This window comes from Ctenopharyngodon idella, chromosome 21, assembly GCF_019924925.1.
Source record: "Ctenopharyngodon idella isolate HZGC_01 chromosome 21, HZGC01, whole genome shotgun sequence".
Classification (NCBI taxonomy): Eukaryota; Metazoa; Chordata; class Actinopteri; order Cypriniformes; family Xenocyprididae; genus Ctenopharyngodon; species Ctenopharyngodon idella.
Genome location: NC_067240.1, coordinates 2,390,402 through 2,410,535, shown reverse-complemented (window position 1 = coordinate 2,410,535; position 20,134 = coordinate 2,390,402). Strand labels below are relative to the sequence as shown.

The 20,134-nt window shown below is 38.0% G+C and overlaps 1 protein-coding gene across 1 annotated transcript in view; it reads right to left on the bottom strand.

Annotated features, from left to right (window-relative positions):
* Positions 1 to 18,119, bottom strand: part of LOC127504073 (synaptic vesicle glycoprotein 2C-like) — a 50,885-nt gene extending 32,766 nt beyond the window's left edge. Inside the window, exons 1-2 of the mRNA XM_051878422.1 lie at positions 17,522 to 18,119; positions 10,139 to 10,917 (exon numbers count right to left, since the gene is read on the bottom strand). Coding sequence (XP_051734382.1) covers positions 10,139 to 10,730 — 592 coding nt within the window. The 5' untranslated portion in view covers positions 10,731 to 10,917; positions 17,522 to 18,119. The remainder of the gene's footprint in view (positions 1 to 10,138; positions 10,918 to 17,521) is intronic.
* Positions 18,120 to 20,134: the final 2,015 nt, after the last annotated feature.

Here is a 20,134-nt window from a genome sequence, read left to right as displayed (position 1 = left end):
AACAGCAACATTACACACTAACTAAAGTTAAAAAAGTTAAATCATAATCAACCACCCATTTAATTCTTTTTTGTGAATCTGGCCCCTGATTTGCTCCACCAATCAGAGTGCAGGACAGGTCAAGAGTGGGCGGGCCCAGCGTCCTGTATGTTTGAATTACAGAAGCTCTAGACTAATCTAGCATGATTACACAATAGTGTCAATACTGACACTAACACACACTCATGCTGAGACCCAAATCACACACACAGATATTTGTTTTTCAGATCTGATCTTTAGGACTGACAGTCCACATTCGGTTTTTGAGCGATGACATCTGATCTGTTTGCTCAAACAGTGTTGTCAGTATCTGCTATATCCACGTCTGCTGCTCTTGTTATGACGTGAGCATCAACACGATGCATGAGACCACAGAAATACAGGCTGAAAAACTGGATATTTCGCCTCTGCTGATGCGTATCATGACATCACAGCGCAGTGCTGAACACATGAGGAGAATGTCTCTTGTGGGCCTATTGTAGAAATGAATAAAATAATGTGTTTCATTTTGTATTTGACATTAGCAAAATAACATGACACAACATTATAACACAACATTATGCTCTCACATGACTTGGATCTTCTCTCAACCTGTTTTAAAGAGTTTATAATAGAAAAAAATCTAAATTCATGTAGTCTATTTGCTGTCATCGTCCTCCTGTCACACGTCTTTGGTCGCGGTCATGGCTCACTAGTTTGCGTCAAGAAAAACAAGTGTGCCGCATGGTTATTGCGCGCTCGAGTACTCAATGGCTTCTGACAACGCCAACTAGTGGCCTGATTGATATATGTATCAATAATAATTGGTCCTCCCTTAATTATATTTTGCTACATATAAACGGATTTTAAAGATTTTGAAATGTCAAAAGGTCATTCGGTTTAACCGTCCAAAGGCCAATACAGCCATTTCATTTCTGATTAAAATATGTTAAAATGTAATAAACGTATATATTTCTTATTCTAGCATGATTTTATAACATCATATATCAACATAGTGCAAAATTGTATTAAAATTATGTGTAGAAGTCGTTGCTTTGTTATGAGAAAGAATGTCCGGAAAAATGAATTTCACTGATGTCATTCGGAGTAACCAATATAAAGGGACCATTTTGGATCAAGTCATGCGGTCAATATCATGTGACAGGATGTGACATTATTCAGACACCTGCAAAGGATCACATGGTCATGAAGCAAAGTAACTAACTCTCTCTTAACTATTTGAAAAATTCATGTTTTCACTTGCACATGTCCCGAAACATCAGGTCATTTGGTACAACCGCTATAAAACATGGAAAATGTTGTAATATTTTAAAAACTTGTACTAAATATAAAATGTTTTATTGTCCTTTTGCTAGCTAACTAGATATCAGTGTGTTAGCATTGTTTGAAAATATCATCATTCGGTATAACCAAAAGTGTCATTTGGTAAAACCGAAGTTTTGGTTAAACCGAATGACTTTTTTTGGTGACAAATTTTGTCCATCTTGTAAAAAATAACAAAAGCAGTGTTAATTGATTATAAAAACTACATCATTTCATTGTTAACACTTAATAAAACTTCAAAATTAATTATATCTCCATCATGTTTTTTTTTTTTACACTTTTAAAACCTTATTCGTCAATGACCCATATATATATGCATTTAAATTCAGTCACACACACATTTCAGCTTGAGCTGTACAACATCTGATGTTGCTGATACTGCAGTATGAAAGGATGGAGAGAGAGAGCAGTAAAGCGTGAAATCAGAAAGTGTCGGGCATATTACAGACGCCTCTCAGGGGTCTTTTCAGAACAGCGTCTCACCTCTCAGAGTTCATTCTGCTCATCTCTCCATCACTCCATCCTCTCTATCGCTCTAACACTGGCAATGTGATCACCGAGCTAATGGCCCCACTAAATTACCCACAGCACATTTGCTGTTTCTTTCTTTCTTTCTTTCTTTCTTTCTTTCTTTCTTTCTTTCTTTCCTTTTCATGCTTATATTGCTTCACATATTCATTTAAAAATCGCCATCACATTTGTTGTAACCCAGCAAATAAAAATATGTTCTAAAAACATTTTGTTAATATTACCATTAAGTTATGAAAATGTTATTTATTTATTTATTTTTTTAAACTTCCAGTTTTTTAAATGTTTTAAAAATGTTTTTCTTGATTATACAAATGTTAAGTGAATATTCCATTTGATCATTTTTCAAACATTACTTTTGAATGTTCTGAAACAAGTAGTAAAAACACTAACAGAACCTTCAACTAAACATTCCATGAACAATGTATAAATAACATTGTAACAATAAAGTGATTTGGTTTGAATTTTGCTAATGTTCTAAGAGCATTATTAAAGAACAGATAACTTTGAACAAACGTTCTATTAATGTTACTGGGAAAATGTTTCCTCATAACTTTGAGAAAAACTTGCCAGAATGTTAGTTCAAGTTCTGAGAACGTTCTCTGTTAGCTGGGATCTTTCTTTCTTTCTTTCTGTAATGTATATATTCCACATTTTATTTTTAGAAACCTGTGTTAAACCTCTTCACCAGCTCAGGACAGTGCATGTGTGTCTATTCATAGTCAAGTTATGCAACACGTACTCTCTGTCGCGTCTGTGATTGACAGCTCTCTTTATCTGGGACTACGGAATATCTCCATCCGCTCCGCCTGCCGTCTAATTTATCGATCAGAGCTATTGATCTCGAGCGCAGACTCTGTGCAACTGTGTGTGTTTTATAAAGGCACTGTTGCTAATGCATGTGTGTGTGTGAGTGTGTTCTCCCAGCGTCATTAGAGGAAAGAGCCGTCCTGTACGACGGCACAAAGAGGACAGGAGGAGGAAAAGAACGAGTGATTACAGAGAGGGAGGGTAAATAAACGAGCTTTACTGCAGGGGAAGAAGAAGAGGAGAATGGGAGAAGAAAGATAAGAGATAATGGAAGCTCTGCGGCAGACGGACAAATGAAAAGCGTCTCAGTGTGGGTCTGAGAGTGTCTCTCCTGTGCCTTGCTGTTCATTACCTGCACCAAACCTACAGTGAGCGTCTGCTGCCGACACTCACAGAATACTAACTCCAGCCCAGCCTCAACACACACTGCTCTCTGCAATCAGATTCAACTTTTTTAAAAGCTTTTTAGTGTTTGACAGCACAAATGTTTCTTCACAAATGATAAATGCAATGCCGCTTTAGAATTTGGTATGAAATATGTGATTAAATAATCTGCTGATTATTCAATATTTATAATAGTAGGAATACAAAAAGTACTCTTAATATTTAAATAGATTAATATCATAATTAGGGGTTGAAGCGTGTCACGCTGAAAGGATCAGCATTCTCCCCTAAAAGTGATCAGGCAGAGCAAACTGTAAGTCGTAGAGACTTGAAACTTTGAGGGCTGGTAGTGCTCATACCGCCTACAACGTCACCAAGATTTGCCCTGATCGGCCTGACGGGGGCGCTACAGCGGTCAAAAGTACGAAATGGCTCATAACGCCGTTGGGCGTAGGCTCTTATATTGTTGGAATCCTTGGCTCAAGACGGACAAGATGCATGCTGGACTCGCTCGTCGAAATTTTCGGGTATTTTGGATTTTTTTAAAAACACACTTTTGCGAACTAGTCCTAGGTTTTTGGCCTGATCGGAACCAAACCAGTGCAGCGAGATTCTCTGGAAACTGAGTCTCAATAATTATCAAAAAAAAGTTGAAATTCGAATTCACAGTCCCCAAAGGGCCACCAAAATGTTCAAAGTGGGTGGAGCCGCTTTTACTCAGCTCATTCTGTGGTCGCGTGAAAAAGGACGTGGCAACTGGCCACTTGGTGGCGCTATAACAGCAAAAAAACGTGAAAATGGCTATAACTGCTTCACGGTTAGTCTGATCGACTTGAAAATTGGCATGCAGTGTCTTTGTCCGAGGGGCCATGATTGTCTGTGAGGACACTGATGTATCTCGGAAAACGTGTCCGCCATCGGCCAATGAATTTTGAGCAGCTAAGGTTAACAGAGGCTGATCGGGACGAAACTCGCTGGGCCTGTTTGACTCACGGCCCCAGAGACCTGTGAAAAATCGGCCACCGGTGGGCGCCTTCGCGCTTTCACATGCGTGAAGGATTGTGTATCACATGATTTTTTGCACACGCCCACGACATTCATACCACGTGGTCGAGCTCCTCATTCTGAGCATCTTTGCCTTTAGGACCGCCTCTGTCCATCGAATCGTTCGTTAAATATTGGAGATTATTTCAAAAACCATCGTTGGTGAACTAGTCCTAGGTTTTTGGCTCAACCTCGATAACTGTTAAAAAGCTTTATAAACCATATATTTCCTATGGTAAATTGCCTGTATTGGCTGTAAATGGTCTTTTTCATCTATGATCGAGATGGTTACAGGCTTGCTAAGTAAAATATAATTGCCTAGTTTCACAGACACGGCTTAAGCCTACTCCCAGACTAATATGCATGTTTGAGCAGTCTTAACTGAAAGTAACTTGCGCCGACATATCTTAAAATATGTCACTGCCATTGTTTTGTCTCAAGATGCACACCAGTAATGTTTTTTTCTAAGGCACATTTAAAAATGTTACTTAAATATCCTAATTTAACTAAAGCCTAATCCTGGATTAATCTAAGCCCTGTCTGTGAAACCGGCCAATACCTTTTTACACATGTGCTTAAAGGCCTTAAAGCACTTGAACCCCGACAATTGCTGCTTGCAGCTATATTTAATCATTTTTATTGCTTTAGAATTTGGTATGAAATATATAATTAATTAATCCTCTTAAAAATGTATTTGAATTATTCAGTATTTGTATAGTTGCCATAGAAAAGTACTATTAATATAAATATGCAAATATTAAATATTATATAATAACTATTAAATAGCTATATCAAAATTGGATAAAATAAACCTACAAGTGAGTCTGTATTTATAGTCAACATTATTATTGATTTCTCTCTAATTTTTTATTCATTTTTTTTTTTTTACCATGATTCTGCTTCTGTAAAATGTATTATGGGCTCACCATATCAATGCAGGATATGAACAATGCTTCTTTAGTATCAGTTTTTATGTCAGGGGTCCAGTTATGATCCCGTCTAGATAGGCAGCTCAGTGTGGTTTGGAACAGCCTGTGTGTGTGAATGGACAGACCACACATGTGTTCAGAAGAGGAGAGTTAATCAGGACTAAGTGCAGAGTATTGATCAGAGAGAGAGAGAGAGAGAGAGAGAAGCAGGGGGAGAAGAAACTGCTAATACTTTTCTGATTTATCTACATATACACCATATCTCTACATGTGCACGAATACAACAAACAAAAACAGCACTAATCTGAAATATTACATCATTAGTGTGATAAAATACAGAATTGAGCTCCACGCTGTGCTTAACAACACCAAGAACCATAAAATAACTGTTAAACCATGTCCTACACAGACACGATGCAACAAGTTTCATTTCTCTCTCCTCACTGAAAAACAAAATGCTGCAAGATGCAACACAATAACAGCTAAATGGTTCATATTTAATAAGATGCAATTATGCATGTATTTCAGACACAACGGGCACAAAAACAAAAAACAAAAAAACAAGCTCATCGTGGTTAGGACAAAAACACTTCACCAACATTTCACCATTTCATTTGATGAAACTATCGTCATTCACACAGTACACACAATTGTGATAGAAATATAGTACTATTGTGCAGCAGAATGTACTCCTTTAATAATAACAATACATTTTTCTTACTGTTTTTTTTTTACTTTAAACAGTAAACCTTAACCAGTAAACTTAGATTGCCAAAAAAATCTTAATTTACATTTCATTACATTTTAAAAGATTAATTAAACTGTTAATACTTGATTACCACTGTTTGTGATAAGACATTTTTAAAGAATCATAAATACAGAAATATTAAAATTCATAGGGCTAGTAAATCATTATTACTATAAAAAAATTTAATACATTGTTAAATTGTTAAAGTTTTATGATTTCAATTGATTACACATGATTTTTGATGGTTACAAAAAAGTTTAAAAAAAATTTAAACTAAAAAAGGAATTTGGGAAAAAATAAAATGGACTTCATAGGGCCTTACATAATGTCACAAAAATATGATGAAAGATGCCAGTTTCCAATTAATAATTAATAATAGTTGCATTTCTACTAAAATTATCACAATAAACAATTCTTCTGCCAAGTAATATAGTGCATTAGTGACCTCTTATATAAAGTTCATTAAAAACTTAAATTATAAACCATAATTAAAGGGATGATTTCACTTTTTTAACTTTAGTTAGTGTGTAATGTTGCTGTTTGATCATAAACAACATCTGCAAAGTTACGACACTCAAAGTTCAATGCAAAGGAAGACATTTTCTTTTACAGAAATCGCTTGTTAAGGACTACAACAAACAGCTGGTAGGGACTACAACGAGCTTCTTCCTGGGTTGGTGACATCACAAACCCTAAAATGTACATAAACCCCACCCCTGAGAACACACAACAAAGGTGGTGAGGCCATGTTGGGCTGCTTTAGAGAAGAGGAAGAGTTGTTGTAGTAGAGTGTTGTTACCATGCCGTCATTTTACGCCGGACTGCTTCACAAACGAGGGTCAATTCAACGCTGGATTTGCACAAAAGATTAGCATTACGGCACATGCTAGTGGATGAGTTGAATCAACTCCACAGCAACTACATAAATTTATCCACTAACCATTCAGAAACGTCCGGTTTCATTCTAAAAGTTGTAACTTCTTCCTGAGTCTCTCCATCAGTGTCGACTCCGGTTTGAACAATGTAAGGCTGAACACCGTTACTGACAATCCTCATTTTGGCTGCGTGAGATTCTCCAGCTTTGTTGTTGTTGAGCAACCGAAGCGCGAGCTGTTAAAGCTCCGCCCTCATCTGGAAAGGGGGCCGGGAGCAGCAGCTCATTTGCATTTAAAGGGACACACACAAAAGGGTGTGTTTTTTCTCACACCCAAATGGGGCAAATTTGACAAGCTATAATAAATGATCTGTGGGGTATTTTGAGCTGAAACTTCACAGACACATTCTGGGAACAACAGAGACTTATATTACATCTTGTGAAAGGGGCATAACAGGTCCCCTTTAGAATAAACACTAAACATGACAATGTTCTGTCACAACATCTAAAGAACATCTGGAGAACATCAGTTCTTTAATTTGATTCATTTTCATTGTATTGTATATACGTGATCTGCATATTATAGATAAATACTTATATAAGGGGAAAAGTGAAGGAAACACACAGACACACACACACACACACACACACACACACACACACACACACACACACAAGCTCCTCTTAAATAAGCTCAAATCTACCCACACATGTGTTGTACTACCTGCTGCCAAAACAATAAACTCATCCAGACCCACAGAGAGATTACTGAATAATACAACAACAGTCTCTACCCACACACACACACACACACACACACACAAATCCAACAACTATCAAACAAGCACGACACAGTATGGTATCGCTGGCAGACGCCACCCAACCGCCCACATTACACACCAAATACAAGCCCTCACACACACACACACACACACACACACACACACACAAACACACACACACACACACACACACACACACACACACACACACTCATTACAAGGAAAAAACCTTCCCTCACATCAAAGTGTAGAAAAAGCAGCTTGTCGTCTTTACAGCATGTGACTACAGACAGAAACGTGTGGGTACAAAGACAAAGATGAATAATAGAGACTCTGCTCCAGAATCTAGTGAGCTTCCTACACAGACACCAGAGGTGCTCTCAACACAAAGACCACTGCAGAAGGTCCAACACACCTTCACTTGATTATGTTCTAAGTATAGAGTATACCAGAATGCACTGCAAGCTTGGTAAAAAAGTTTATACTTCAAATATACAGTAGTGTTCAAAAATTTCAGCGTCACATGATCCTTCAGAAATCATTCTAATATGATGATTTGCTGCTCAAGAAACATTTCTGGTTATTATCAATGTATAAAACAGTTGAGCTGCTTCATATTTTTGTGGAAACTGTGATACATTTTTCTCAGCATTATTTGATGAACAGAAAGTTTAAAAGAACAGCATTTATTTGAAATAGCAATCTTTTATAAGTAACATTATAAATATCACTGTGACTTTTGATCAATTTAATGCCTCCTTACTGAATAAAAGTATTAATTTCTTTAAAAAAAGACACCAAATGATTTAAACAGTAAAGGAAGGGTAGGTGATTTGCTTCAGAAGCATTTTTTGTTATGCTGGTTGAAAGTCTCTTCACATCCCGATAGTAATCACTAAGTTAAGTGGTCTAAATGTATTTATATCATCTGTGGAAGGCATATAGGACCATAAAATGTTCGTCCAATCATATCCCATGGTCCAAGGGATAAGATAGGATATCCTACCTGCCTGTCAACATATGTTTTTACATACCCTCGCGCACCCTGTTCGCTCAGACATCATATGTCATCAGTGCGTTTCATGCTATGCAGAGTTTATGTAGACAGACGCCAGTCACAGAGCACCACAAACAAAACAGCAGCCACCTTTTACAGTTCCTACTGAATCAAAACAATGAGCTTATGCTGCATTCACGCTATAACTACCGTAATTAAGAGATGGCAACCCGTGACATTATACTCTGAGAGGTTCGTGACTTGAATTTTTTGCGTTTCAAACACTATCAATGCCGAAATGAATCTGCAGCAGTCAGGTGGTACCAGGTTAGAGCTCTTGAAGTTGTTTCCTTCATTATTATTGTAATGTTTTGTGCTTTGAGACATGAGGTAGTTTAACGCCATCTCTCGTGACGCTTTTGTTTGCTCCCCACTGTATGCAATCAGTGTTTTGGAGGAGGCGTGGCTTTGAAGAAGCTCTGAAGGGCGGGTGGGATCTCATATTTTTCAAAGATAGCTCGCTATTGCTAGCCTCTCCAAAAATGACCTACCCTACCTTTAAAGTGAATTAAATGGATAGTTCACCCAAAAATGAAAATTATCCCATGATTTACTCACCCTCAAGCAATCCTAGGTGTATATGATCTTCTTTTAGACGAACACAGTTGGAGCTATATTTAAATATATCCTGGCTCTTCCAAGCTTTATAATGGGAGTGAATGGGGGGCGAGATTTTGAAGCCAAAAAAAAAAATGTGCATCCATCCATCATAAAAATAATCCATACGATTCCAGGGGGTTAATAAAGGCCTTCTAAAGTTGGGTTTTTGTAAGAAAAATATACATATTTAAAACTTTAAAATAACTAGATTCCTGCAGATGACTGTACACATACTGTACAAGTCCACTTGCGGCAAAAGAGTAACTTCTGACGCGATGTATGACGCAGGATGTTGGAGTATTTGCAAGCTTAGACGCCTCTCACGGTTCAAACAAATATGGCTGTGCAACAAACTCAAGCTCCTCTTCTCTTATATCAAAATCCTCTGACATTTCTCTTTAAAAATTATCGCTTTAGACTTCTAATTTGTGACCGGTGTTTTGTTTTGCTCTATCTTCTGCGCTTCTGTGTTCATTACGTCATGGGTCAGAGGTCACACAACCGCCGCAAATCGATGTGTACGGCCATCTGCCCAAAGCTAGTTATTATAGTTAATAAAGTTTTAAATATGGATTTTTTTTTTTTTACAAAAACACTTCAGAAGGCCTTTATTAACCCCCTGGAGTCGTATGGATTACTTTTATGATGGATGGATGTGCTTTTTTGGCTTCAAAATCTTGCCCCCCATTCATTACCATTATAAAGCTTGGAAGAGCCAGGATATTTTTAAATATAACTCAGATTGTGTTTGACTGAAAGAAGAAACACCTAGAATGGCTTGAGGGTGAGTAAATCATGGGATCATTTTCATTTTTGAGTGAACTAACTCTTTAAATCCTGTATCAATAATATCAATCAATAGTATCATAAAGTAGGGCGTGTTTTCACCTGCTTGATGTTTGGCTTCTTTTGAAACTATTTTTTGCCAATCAAAGATAAAACATCCAAACTAACTGGCCAGTTTCATGAAAACTGAGTATTTTCAGACTGTAAAACTTGTGTGATTATTCAATAACTCACCCAGCCATCCGGCTCCTGAGTTGGGCACACACATGTCCGTTTCAGCGCTGGGCAGAACAAACCCCACGACGAACACTTCCACCCCGTCGGACATGAGCGCCAGGCCCAGCACGAAGAACAGCTGCCACTGGAAGCGTCCGTGTCCGCACTCCTGGATGATGAGCTCGTACTGCTGCGCCAGCTCTTCCTCATCTGCCTCTCTCTCTTTCTCCAGCTCTCGTTTGTCCTTCATTCCGTCTGCCAATGGCTGGCCAATCGCCACCTGGCCACGCCCATCGTTAGCCCCGCCTCCCGCCGGCACGCCCTGATACTCGCCCTCATATATTTCGTCCTCGTCGTCGTGTCCCTCGGTGGCGTCGCTGGAGCCTTCATCGTCCTCTCGCTGCGCCTGACCGTCCTGATAGTAGTAACAGTCTTCGTCACCACCCTCGTCTTCGTCATTTTCAAAGCGGCTGTAGGTGCGGCCCGCATACTCGTCAGAGGCGCGGTCAACCACTTTGCTGACCTTCTTGACAGCGTGCCGTTTTGCCTCTTTGGCGATGTCACGAGCGCCTTTGACCAGAGACGTCCTGTCTCGGTACGGGTCCTCCATCTTCACCGAATGCAGAGTTTAGCTGTTGATGGTTGCAGATGTTCCTCCACTGCACCAGCCAGGAATCAAATGTGAGTTTCAGAGTTCAACTTCACTGCAGGCTGTTTTGGAGACAGACAGCAGTGGACAGGAGGGTGTGGCGTATGCAAAGCAGTAGGCGGATCCTTCTGACTGACAGCTTCATTCACTGTGGGAGAAAGAAACTCAGTCATATTTTCATTCTCTACAACAGGCACAAACTTATAGGACTAATTCACCCAAATATAAGCAAACTTGAAATAAAAAAAATAACTATATGTATATATATTATATTATATTATATATTCTAAAAATATATAAAAACAAAACAAATAAAATAAACACACATATACAATTATTTTTTAAATCTATATATTCAATAAATATTAATACATTACCAAAGGTGAAATTGGAAAAAAAAAAATTAACAATTATTAAATAATAATAAAATATGTTTTATTATTATTAATATAATAAAATATTTTTATATAAGATATAACCAAAAACAATATATATATATATATATATATATATATATAAAATTGTACTATTTAAATATATAAATTTTAAATGAATGTTAAGATATAACCGAAAGCACAAATTAAATAAATTAAATAATATTTTATAGGGTATAAACATAAACAAAATTATTTTTAATTATTTATATAGATACTAAATAAAAATCAAGATATAAAAAAATATATATTTAACTTTACTATTTAAATTTATAAAGAATAAATAAATATTAATATATAACCAAAAGCAAAATTGAAAAATATTAAATAATAATAAAATTTTATAAGGTATAATCATAAACTAAATTATTTTAAATCATTTACATAAATACTATAATACATAACCTATATAATATAAATTTTATATATATATATATATATATATATATATATACCCAGAATTTAATTTTTCAATAATAAAAATTAAAATAAATTAGAGAAACATTTACAACGTATTCAAATATAATCACGATGAATTAGAAACAAATTTCAGTGCATATCAGATCTCAATTAGTTGGGTATTTTTGGTTTTGGTTTTCACAGAATGTCTGTAATTGAAGAAGTGAAAGCGCTGTAAATCTCAGGTGTTCCTGCTCATGTGCCCTGCAGAAAGCCAGGAGAAGCCATAAATCAGGTTGGCACAACGGGCAGAGGACACTGTGCCCAGTTTAACTCATCATCTCCACTGCTCTGCTTCACACTATTAACCTCCACAGGGAGTCATGTGGACATTAATGGAACAGAGTTAAGGAAAAATGAAGAAAGGAACTCCACATGCAGACATTACAGAAGTGTGTGCGGGGAAAACATTGACACTTCACACATGTGAAACACAGAAGAGCCCTGCTGCATTGCAGCACGATTTCTCTCTCAGACTCTCTCTGGCAGAAACATACACACTCATCTCATTTTTATCTCCTCACATCTGAAAAATAAACATAAACACTCCCTTTCTGTCCCCCGTAAACTCTGTGAATCTCTCTGAAAACGATCAGTCAGTCTCACAGATAACATCTCAGAGAAAGGGCCGGAACGAGGGGGAATATTCCACCTGCGATTAAATATTCTATTCTATTCTATTCTATTCTATTCTATCCTATCCTATCCTATCCTATTCTATTCTATTCTACTCTATGTATAAAGAGGATAATGAGAATTAAGATTAAAGTAAAGGTTCCAAATAGAACCAGAACATTCTAAATAATAGAAAAATCTTTTGAAGTTCCAAAAAAAAAATCTTTTTCTCCCCCGTTTAGTTCTGGTATTTTAAATCCAAAACACAAAACATTAAGAATCATATAGATATTAAACAATATTCAGCCAAAAAAGGTTCTTGATAAGAAAAAGCTGAACACATGAACCACAGAAGAACCTTTATTTTGCAGAATGTTTCTTGAATCTCAATTCGAGCTGACATTTGATAACTGCAGCTGAATTTCAGTCTGGCCAATATGCTGATCGTCATTAGAATATGATTAATATTCATTAACTCTGGCATTTGGAACCCAAAGCCACAGAGACAAAACCCACTAAAGACACGTCTGAGAAGAACTGGAGACTGAACACACACAAATGACACCAATATATAAAAAAAAAAAAAAATGTCAAAATGTCACGTTTAATTCAACGTGTTGCCATTTCTTTGTAAATATTTGTTAAAAATTTAATAATTTCTATACACCAATTTTTTTTCACTGCATTAATAAAAGTATGCACACAAAAATACTCTAAAATGTGCAGGATGCCTGATTAGAGATTCATCAACGATTGATTCTTTTGAGTCGGTTCTTTTCAGTGAACTGGTTCACAAACTCTAAACGAGTCAGTGTGATCCGGAGCATAATAATCAGCAGAGTCATTTATTAAATCACAACATTTGGGAACACATGAAGACATAAAACAACAACTGAATCAAAAGAATCGATTCGCAGGCTGATTCTCCTGTTCCAGTGGTGTCGTGTGTTCGGCCTCTTTTCTGAAAAATCATCGAAACCTTCATCCGTCCAGATTCAGCCAAAACAAACGAATGATTCTCTAACAGTTGTGCTTTCACGGGCCGCTGATATTGTCAGAGACGCCCTCATTAATCATGGAGGAGGAGCACATGCACGCTTTCTCTCTCTCAGTATGCACTAACTTAACATTTAATACTGTAAGAAGACGTGACAGTGTTTCATTCAAATAATTCATCCATGATCCATCTAAAAACTCTGACTTCGAAAACTCCACACGGCACGTCCAGAACGCTGCGGCAACTTCGTGCCTCAAAACAGACCTTAAAAAAAAAAAAAAAAAAAAAAAAAAAAAAAAGCCCACATCATGACATCATTTCCTCTTAGACCAAATAAAGGCTGTTCCCAACGTAACTATGACATCATTAGAGGGGTGATGTAATCAATGCGACACCCGTTTTTCTGCATTAACCCCCAGTGTGAGCGCGGGAGGGGGAGGAAAGGGAACAAACTCACAGGACGCTGCGGCATCAGCGGTAAGTGACTCAGTTTGACCCCTCCATAAACGGCTAATTGTGCTCAGAAGAACGGTGATGTGCACTGAACAATCGAGCCATCGGTCCTGAAGAAACTCTACGCTGCAAACTCACTGAGTTTTGAGACATTTGTCAGATAACAAAGATTCAATATCGCAAGTCATTTTGCTTCTCAAGTAAATGCATCTTGATTTAAAAAGGTTTAGATATTTGTACTGGAAAAGAAGAGTGTAATTTACTAGTGTTTCACCATGTGTTTGAGTGAATAATTATAAAGTTGCACAAGCAAGGTCGTGCCGTATTCTAGTGTCCCCGATTCCACACACTTCACCTTGCGGAAAACAGATCTGTGGTTAACCAGAATCAGTGGTTTAGTAAAAAGCAGAAGACTACACACACACACACACACACACACACACACACACACACACACACACACACACACATGTATCCTGCAGTAATGTAATGATGGATAGCTGAAGGCTTCACTGGTCACTGGGACTCACCAGCAGCTGTGGGGGTTTTATAGTGGACGCCTGCACAGATTGGATGAAGGTAGTGGAGTGTGTGTGTGTGTGTGTGTGTCTAATGTAGACAGATTCCTACAGTTTGATTTACATCCTCTACAGTAAAAACTGTACATACTGAGCATTTTATCATTTACTGAAATAAATAGGTAGTTTTGGTAAGTGACAGAATCCAGTAGAATTGATTTTGGTGAAACTGCACACTGTAAAGAGTTGGTGCAGTAGTTAAATTATAGAAAATATATGTAGTTGAGTCATTTTAAATCATATAAATAAAGAGGACAATGAAAATTAAGATTACAGTAAAAGTTCCAAATAGAACCAGAACATTCTAAATCATAGAAGAATCTTTTGAAGCTCCACAAATGTCCTTTAGTTCTGGTATTTTAAAGTCACTGACTCCAAAACACTGATATAAAGGACATCAAGATTCATTTAGCAACTAAAGAACAATATATAGACTGAATTCAATCTATTCAAAAGGATTTTATCATCTACCAAAATAAAAAAGTTGTTTTGGTAATTGACAGAATCCTGTAGAATTGATTTTTGGTGAAATTGCACACTGTAAAGAGTTATATAAGATATTTCTGGCCTTTAAAATCTTAAAGTAGCTAAGTGGATTGAGTCATTAAATAATATATTTATCCTGAATAAAACCACATATTTATCACAGTTTTAGCAAATGTATTAGGCTACCTGCAATATTTGACCACTGCACATGCAGTTTGTGAAATCTCAAATTAAGTGTGATTATGTGTAATATTTTTTTATTATTTTTATAAATTAATTTGACACACCACAGGACACTATTTAAATGAAATTTAAAAAGCTAAAAAATTAATTAAAAATGGTGAAATTGTTACATTTCAACTTCAAATCTCCATAATGAAAAAATTCATTTGCATGTTATAAATAATAATTTGCAACGACTTGAATGAAAAATATGTACAGCGGCGTACAGTGTACTGTGTGTAAAGTGAATGTCTGTGCTTTTACTGTGGGTGGCTTTGAAGGAACAGACTACAGGGTCAAAGGTCACAAGTTCTGTGTGCTGGGGGACACTTTGTCTGATCCACTTCACTGATCAGCTGACACACACATATAAGAGAGTGTGTGTGTGTGTGTGTGTGTGTGTGTGTGAAAAAACCTGGAAAAGCAATCTATCTAGACTCTAGAAAATGTATATGTGGTTCACCTGAATAAAGGCGAATCATTCTGAGTCTCCTCATCAAAATGGCAAATGCCAAAGGACCAGTTCAGTGACACACACACACACACACACACACACACACACACACACACACGCAGATGTGCAGGTTAAACCTGCTCAACACTGTGAAATTTCTACTAAAACAGTATGTATGTTTTGTTTGTTACAGTACATGATATTCCAAAAGAATACATTGGTACCACCATAATAGACAATACTAGTAACGTACATGTCCAAAAAAGCCATAGTAATACCATGGAGTTACTCATTAGCGCAGCACTTTACCATAGTAAAGATACATTTTCAGTTACAGGACAGCACTATAGTTGTGTATTCACCGCATCACTCTTTTCTCAGAGGCAGGTTGTTTCACGCTCCGCAGCGTTCACCCTTTTACTACCACTTGGCGAAAAGTCATCGGTCTGCGCGTGAATCGCCAGCACAACCGGGAAAAGCCATCAATCACGGTCCGGCTCTGACGCAAGCTGCGCCCCGTAATGAGATTTCGCCTGTCTTGACATTGTGCATGGGAATCAATCCCCCTCCCTCTCCATTTTATCTTTCCGTCACACACACATCTGCTCCAAGCGCCTCGATGACTCACATTTTCAGGTGGATTTCTGTCTGCTTGTGACAGTCACACAAATTTTGCTCTGTCAGGGAACAAGTTACTAAAGTGACTCTCTCTTTTTCGATAATCCATGACACCACCGGGATCCCCTTAGGATCTTAAAACACACACACACACACACACACACACACACACACACACACACACACACACACACACACACACACATCCAGTATTGGTTGATTGACAGTACATGGGTTTTTCAATGACTAATATTTAAAGGAATAGTTCACCCATTATTCACTCTCACTTAACACAAAAGTAAAGAATCTTCATCATACAAAACTGTTCACAGTACTTGCATCAGTCAAGCTCCAAAAAAGCTCAAACTTATCATAAACCACTTAATTTCATACCTTCTGAAGTCATATAATGCTTTGCTTGAGCAATAGAACAAAATCGAAGTCATTATTCACTGACAAACTTCTCAGATCAAATAAAGAACTGTTAGATGTGTCAGTTTGGTCACATGACATGCGAGAACCAATCATGTTATTTGATGTTGCTGACGTCACTCGTGCCATATTTAATTTGAGGCAAAGACTATAGATATAGGATGCCCAAAATAGCTGCCTGGAGGCGTTGCAAATATGGCCGCCGAGTGAACAGACTTTCCTTGAAAGGTACTTAGTTTGAGGTCCTCACACAAAGTTAGTGCATGAGTCATGATTTTGAAGTACTTTTGTTGTATTTTGGAGCTTTAAAGACATTGTGTTCCACAGAAAAAAATAACAGGCTTTACAATCTTGAATATTTGGTCAGATCCCTGCAGGACCTCAACTTTCCAAACAACTGTAATGCATAAGAAGTTATCCCTCTCATGTACAAAATGTATTAATAAGGGCTCACAATTAATACTTTCATCTTTTCTGATCTATAGTCCATAGTGCATAGATCAAGTTCTATATTCCACGACAAAAATCCAGTCATATTTAATCTGTAAACAACTAACAAACACATAAATGTGTGTTAATTGTTACCCATTGAGAGACAACTTAATTACCTTTGCTCTTCAAGAGCAAAACCAGTATTTAAACCTGACTAAACTGAAACAAATTCATCTAAAACAGGTGAATGAATTTGATGAATTTATGGCTCTTTTTAATGAAAACACAATTTCACTTCACGGTCTTCATGGGGAAAAAGTGGATCGTCAGAAATATAAAACAAGATATGTAAAGAGAAGCGTTCACGCGGGCGCTTTCTTCTTTAATTGCTGATTTACGCACATAAGAGTCAGAATGGCGCGTTTGAAATATGGTGTGTCAAGTTAAAACAGTTCAACTTCGCTCCGTTTTCACGCTGAACGCAACAACGCGTCCGTGTGAACGTTTCCTGTGCGCAGCTAAAGTTTATTTTGACTCGTGCGTAAACCTACAAAAAACTCAGAATCACTTACCGACTGTACGCGAGACCAGACTTCACGGGCGCGCGGACATCTGAGCGCGGGAACGCGGATCTTCCTTTAGCGTTTTTTCCTCTCTCCTCACAATGCAGCAGCAGCAGCCGCGTCTCTCTGCAGCACTTGAAGAAAAGCTGAGAAGAAGTGATGGAGAGGGAGGAGGAGCGAGAGAAAGAGAGATGAAATCAATAGTTGTATCGCGGGCAGCCCCGTTCAGTGTGACGCGACGCGACGTGGGGCGGGGTGGAGGAATGAGCGCGTTAAGATCATAGTGAGTATATACTATGACTGTATATGCGTGGATATGAACACCCCCACCCACCCGTGACGCATTGCTATTTCTCCGCGAGTCACGATTCTCTGGAGGCTCTGGGGCTTTTTCCTGCTTTGTTGGAGTGACTCGTGTTTTACTGTTTTTAACTTTCTGCTCTCTCTCCCCCTCCCGATACTCACGCCTCAGAGGAACAATCACCAAAAAAAAAAAAAAAAAACTGCGGCACTCGGGTTCTGATTGCGACTCATCGTGATTGAACTCCCGCCAGGCAGGAGATGGAATCCTGATAGACTCAAGCGAACACGGGACGTTCGGAATGGAACTCTCCATGGTGCTGAAGAAAACACACAGAACAGACACATACAGAACAAACCCCACAGGTCAGATCCACAGAAAACAAACACTGCAGAAGATTTGCACAGAAAATAGAACTATACAGAACCACACAGATCAGATATAAAACAGACCTTACAGAACCATACAGAACAAATCCACTCTGACCCAAACAGAACCAACCCTGCAGAACCACATAGATCTGATGCATATAAAACAGAACCATGTAGATGAGATCCGCTCAGAACCAAACAGAACAAACCACACAGAACCACCTAGATCAGATTTGCACAGAATAGATCTACTTAGAACTACACAGAACCACAGAGATCAGATGGATAAAAACAGACCCTATAGAGGGTATGCATTGATGTCACTTTCCTGCCGGAGCACACTCCTTCAGCCGGACTGAGTGGCAAAAGAGCTGCTGCATGACTGGATTTAATAGAGGAAACTGCGAAAACACGAGTAAAACAAATGATTACACTAAAGGTTGGGCTCGAAAGTGTTCCTTATGACATGTCAAAGAAACCTAATCCATGGATATTGACATGCAGCCAGGAATCGTGTTTCCTGACATTTATATGTGCCTGATTTCGACGCCGGGGAAATACATAAAGCAAATCTGCCTGTGAACGCTTTATATAAATAAAATATAGGTAGATCTAAATCTGAGTGATCTCTTAAATCAATGTTATATATTTCGTCATATCGTCCAGCCCTAAAACTTGTATAGTTTTTGTCAGTGTTTATTTAAAAACACCCAGTTATGCAGAATATAAGATGGTAAATATTTAATTGATGACTTGTCAACACAATATATAACAATACAATATATAGGGTATGATTTTGCCCCAAAATCCAACATTTTGACACAAAATGATAACTGCAAAACATGTTTCTGTGACCTATTTGCTTCTTTTTTCTGTAGCTTTCAGCAGTCTGTAAAAATATACCTCAGATTCCTTGTCAAATCTATTTGTACAGTCAATCGCAAAGCTCTTTCCCGTTTTAGATGTGTTTTGTGTGTTTTTCACAGCATTCACGCTGAAAACCAATGTTGCCACTTAGTCTTTTTGCCACTCAGTGGGCGTAACCTCAGTTATAATGGCTGACGGTGATGTCACATGCATACCGTCTATTAGAACCAAACAGAACAAACCCTACAGAACCAGATCTAGATCAGATTTGCACAAAATAGAGAACAACACAGAACCACATAGATCAGATCCATATAAAACAGACCTTACAGAACCATGTAAAACAGATCCACTCAGAACCAAACAGATTAGATTTACACAGAACTACAGAGAACCATACAGATCCATAAAAAACAGACCCTACAGAACTAGAAAAAAACAACCCTATAGAACCTCACTAGATGTATACAGAATAGACCCTCTCAGAACAACAAAGTACCACTCAGATCAGATCTATGTAAAACAGACCCTAAAGAACCACACACACACACACACACACACACACACAGAACAGACCCACAGTTATATAAAACAGACTCTACAGAATGATTTCACAAAACAGAAGCAGACAGAACAGACCAAAAGGAACAACATGAAAGGAAATGTCCATGATCACTTGACCTCGTCACTTGATCCGTGACGTCAGCTGGTATCAGAGTTTCAGCTGGAGTTCACAGCACAGACTTTAACGGGAGAGTTTTGATGGGTTTTCAACTCAATGTCCATTAACATCACAAAGGCATAAAATGAAGATGAGGGGCATGTGTGAAATGAGTCCCTGCCACGAGGAGGGGTTTCTGTTTTGTTTCGAGCTAAAACGGTTCCCTGGAGAGCTGTTGGGAGAGAAATCCATCTCGCATCCTATCCGGCCTCTCCACACGCATGGAAAGAAACCACCCCGAACTCTGTGAATGATCCTCTCCTCCTCTTGGAAATCTTGAGAGTCAAAAGAGGGCTGAAGATGCAGGAAGGAAGAGTGCAGGGTTCCCTGCTCATTCTAACGGCCGCAATAAATATGCTAAT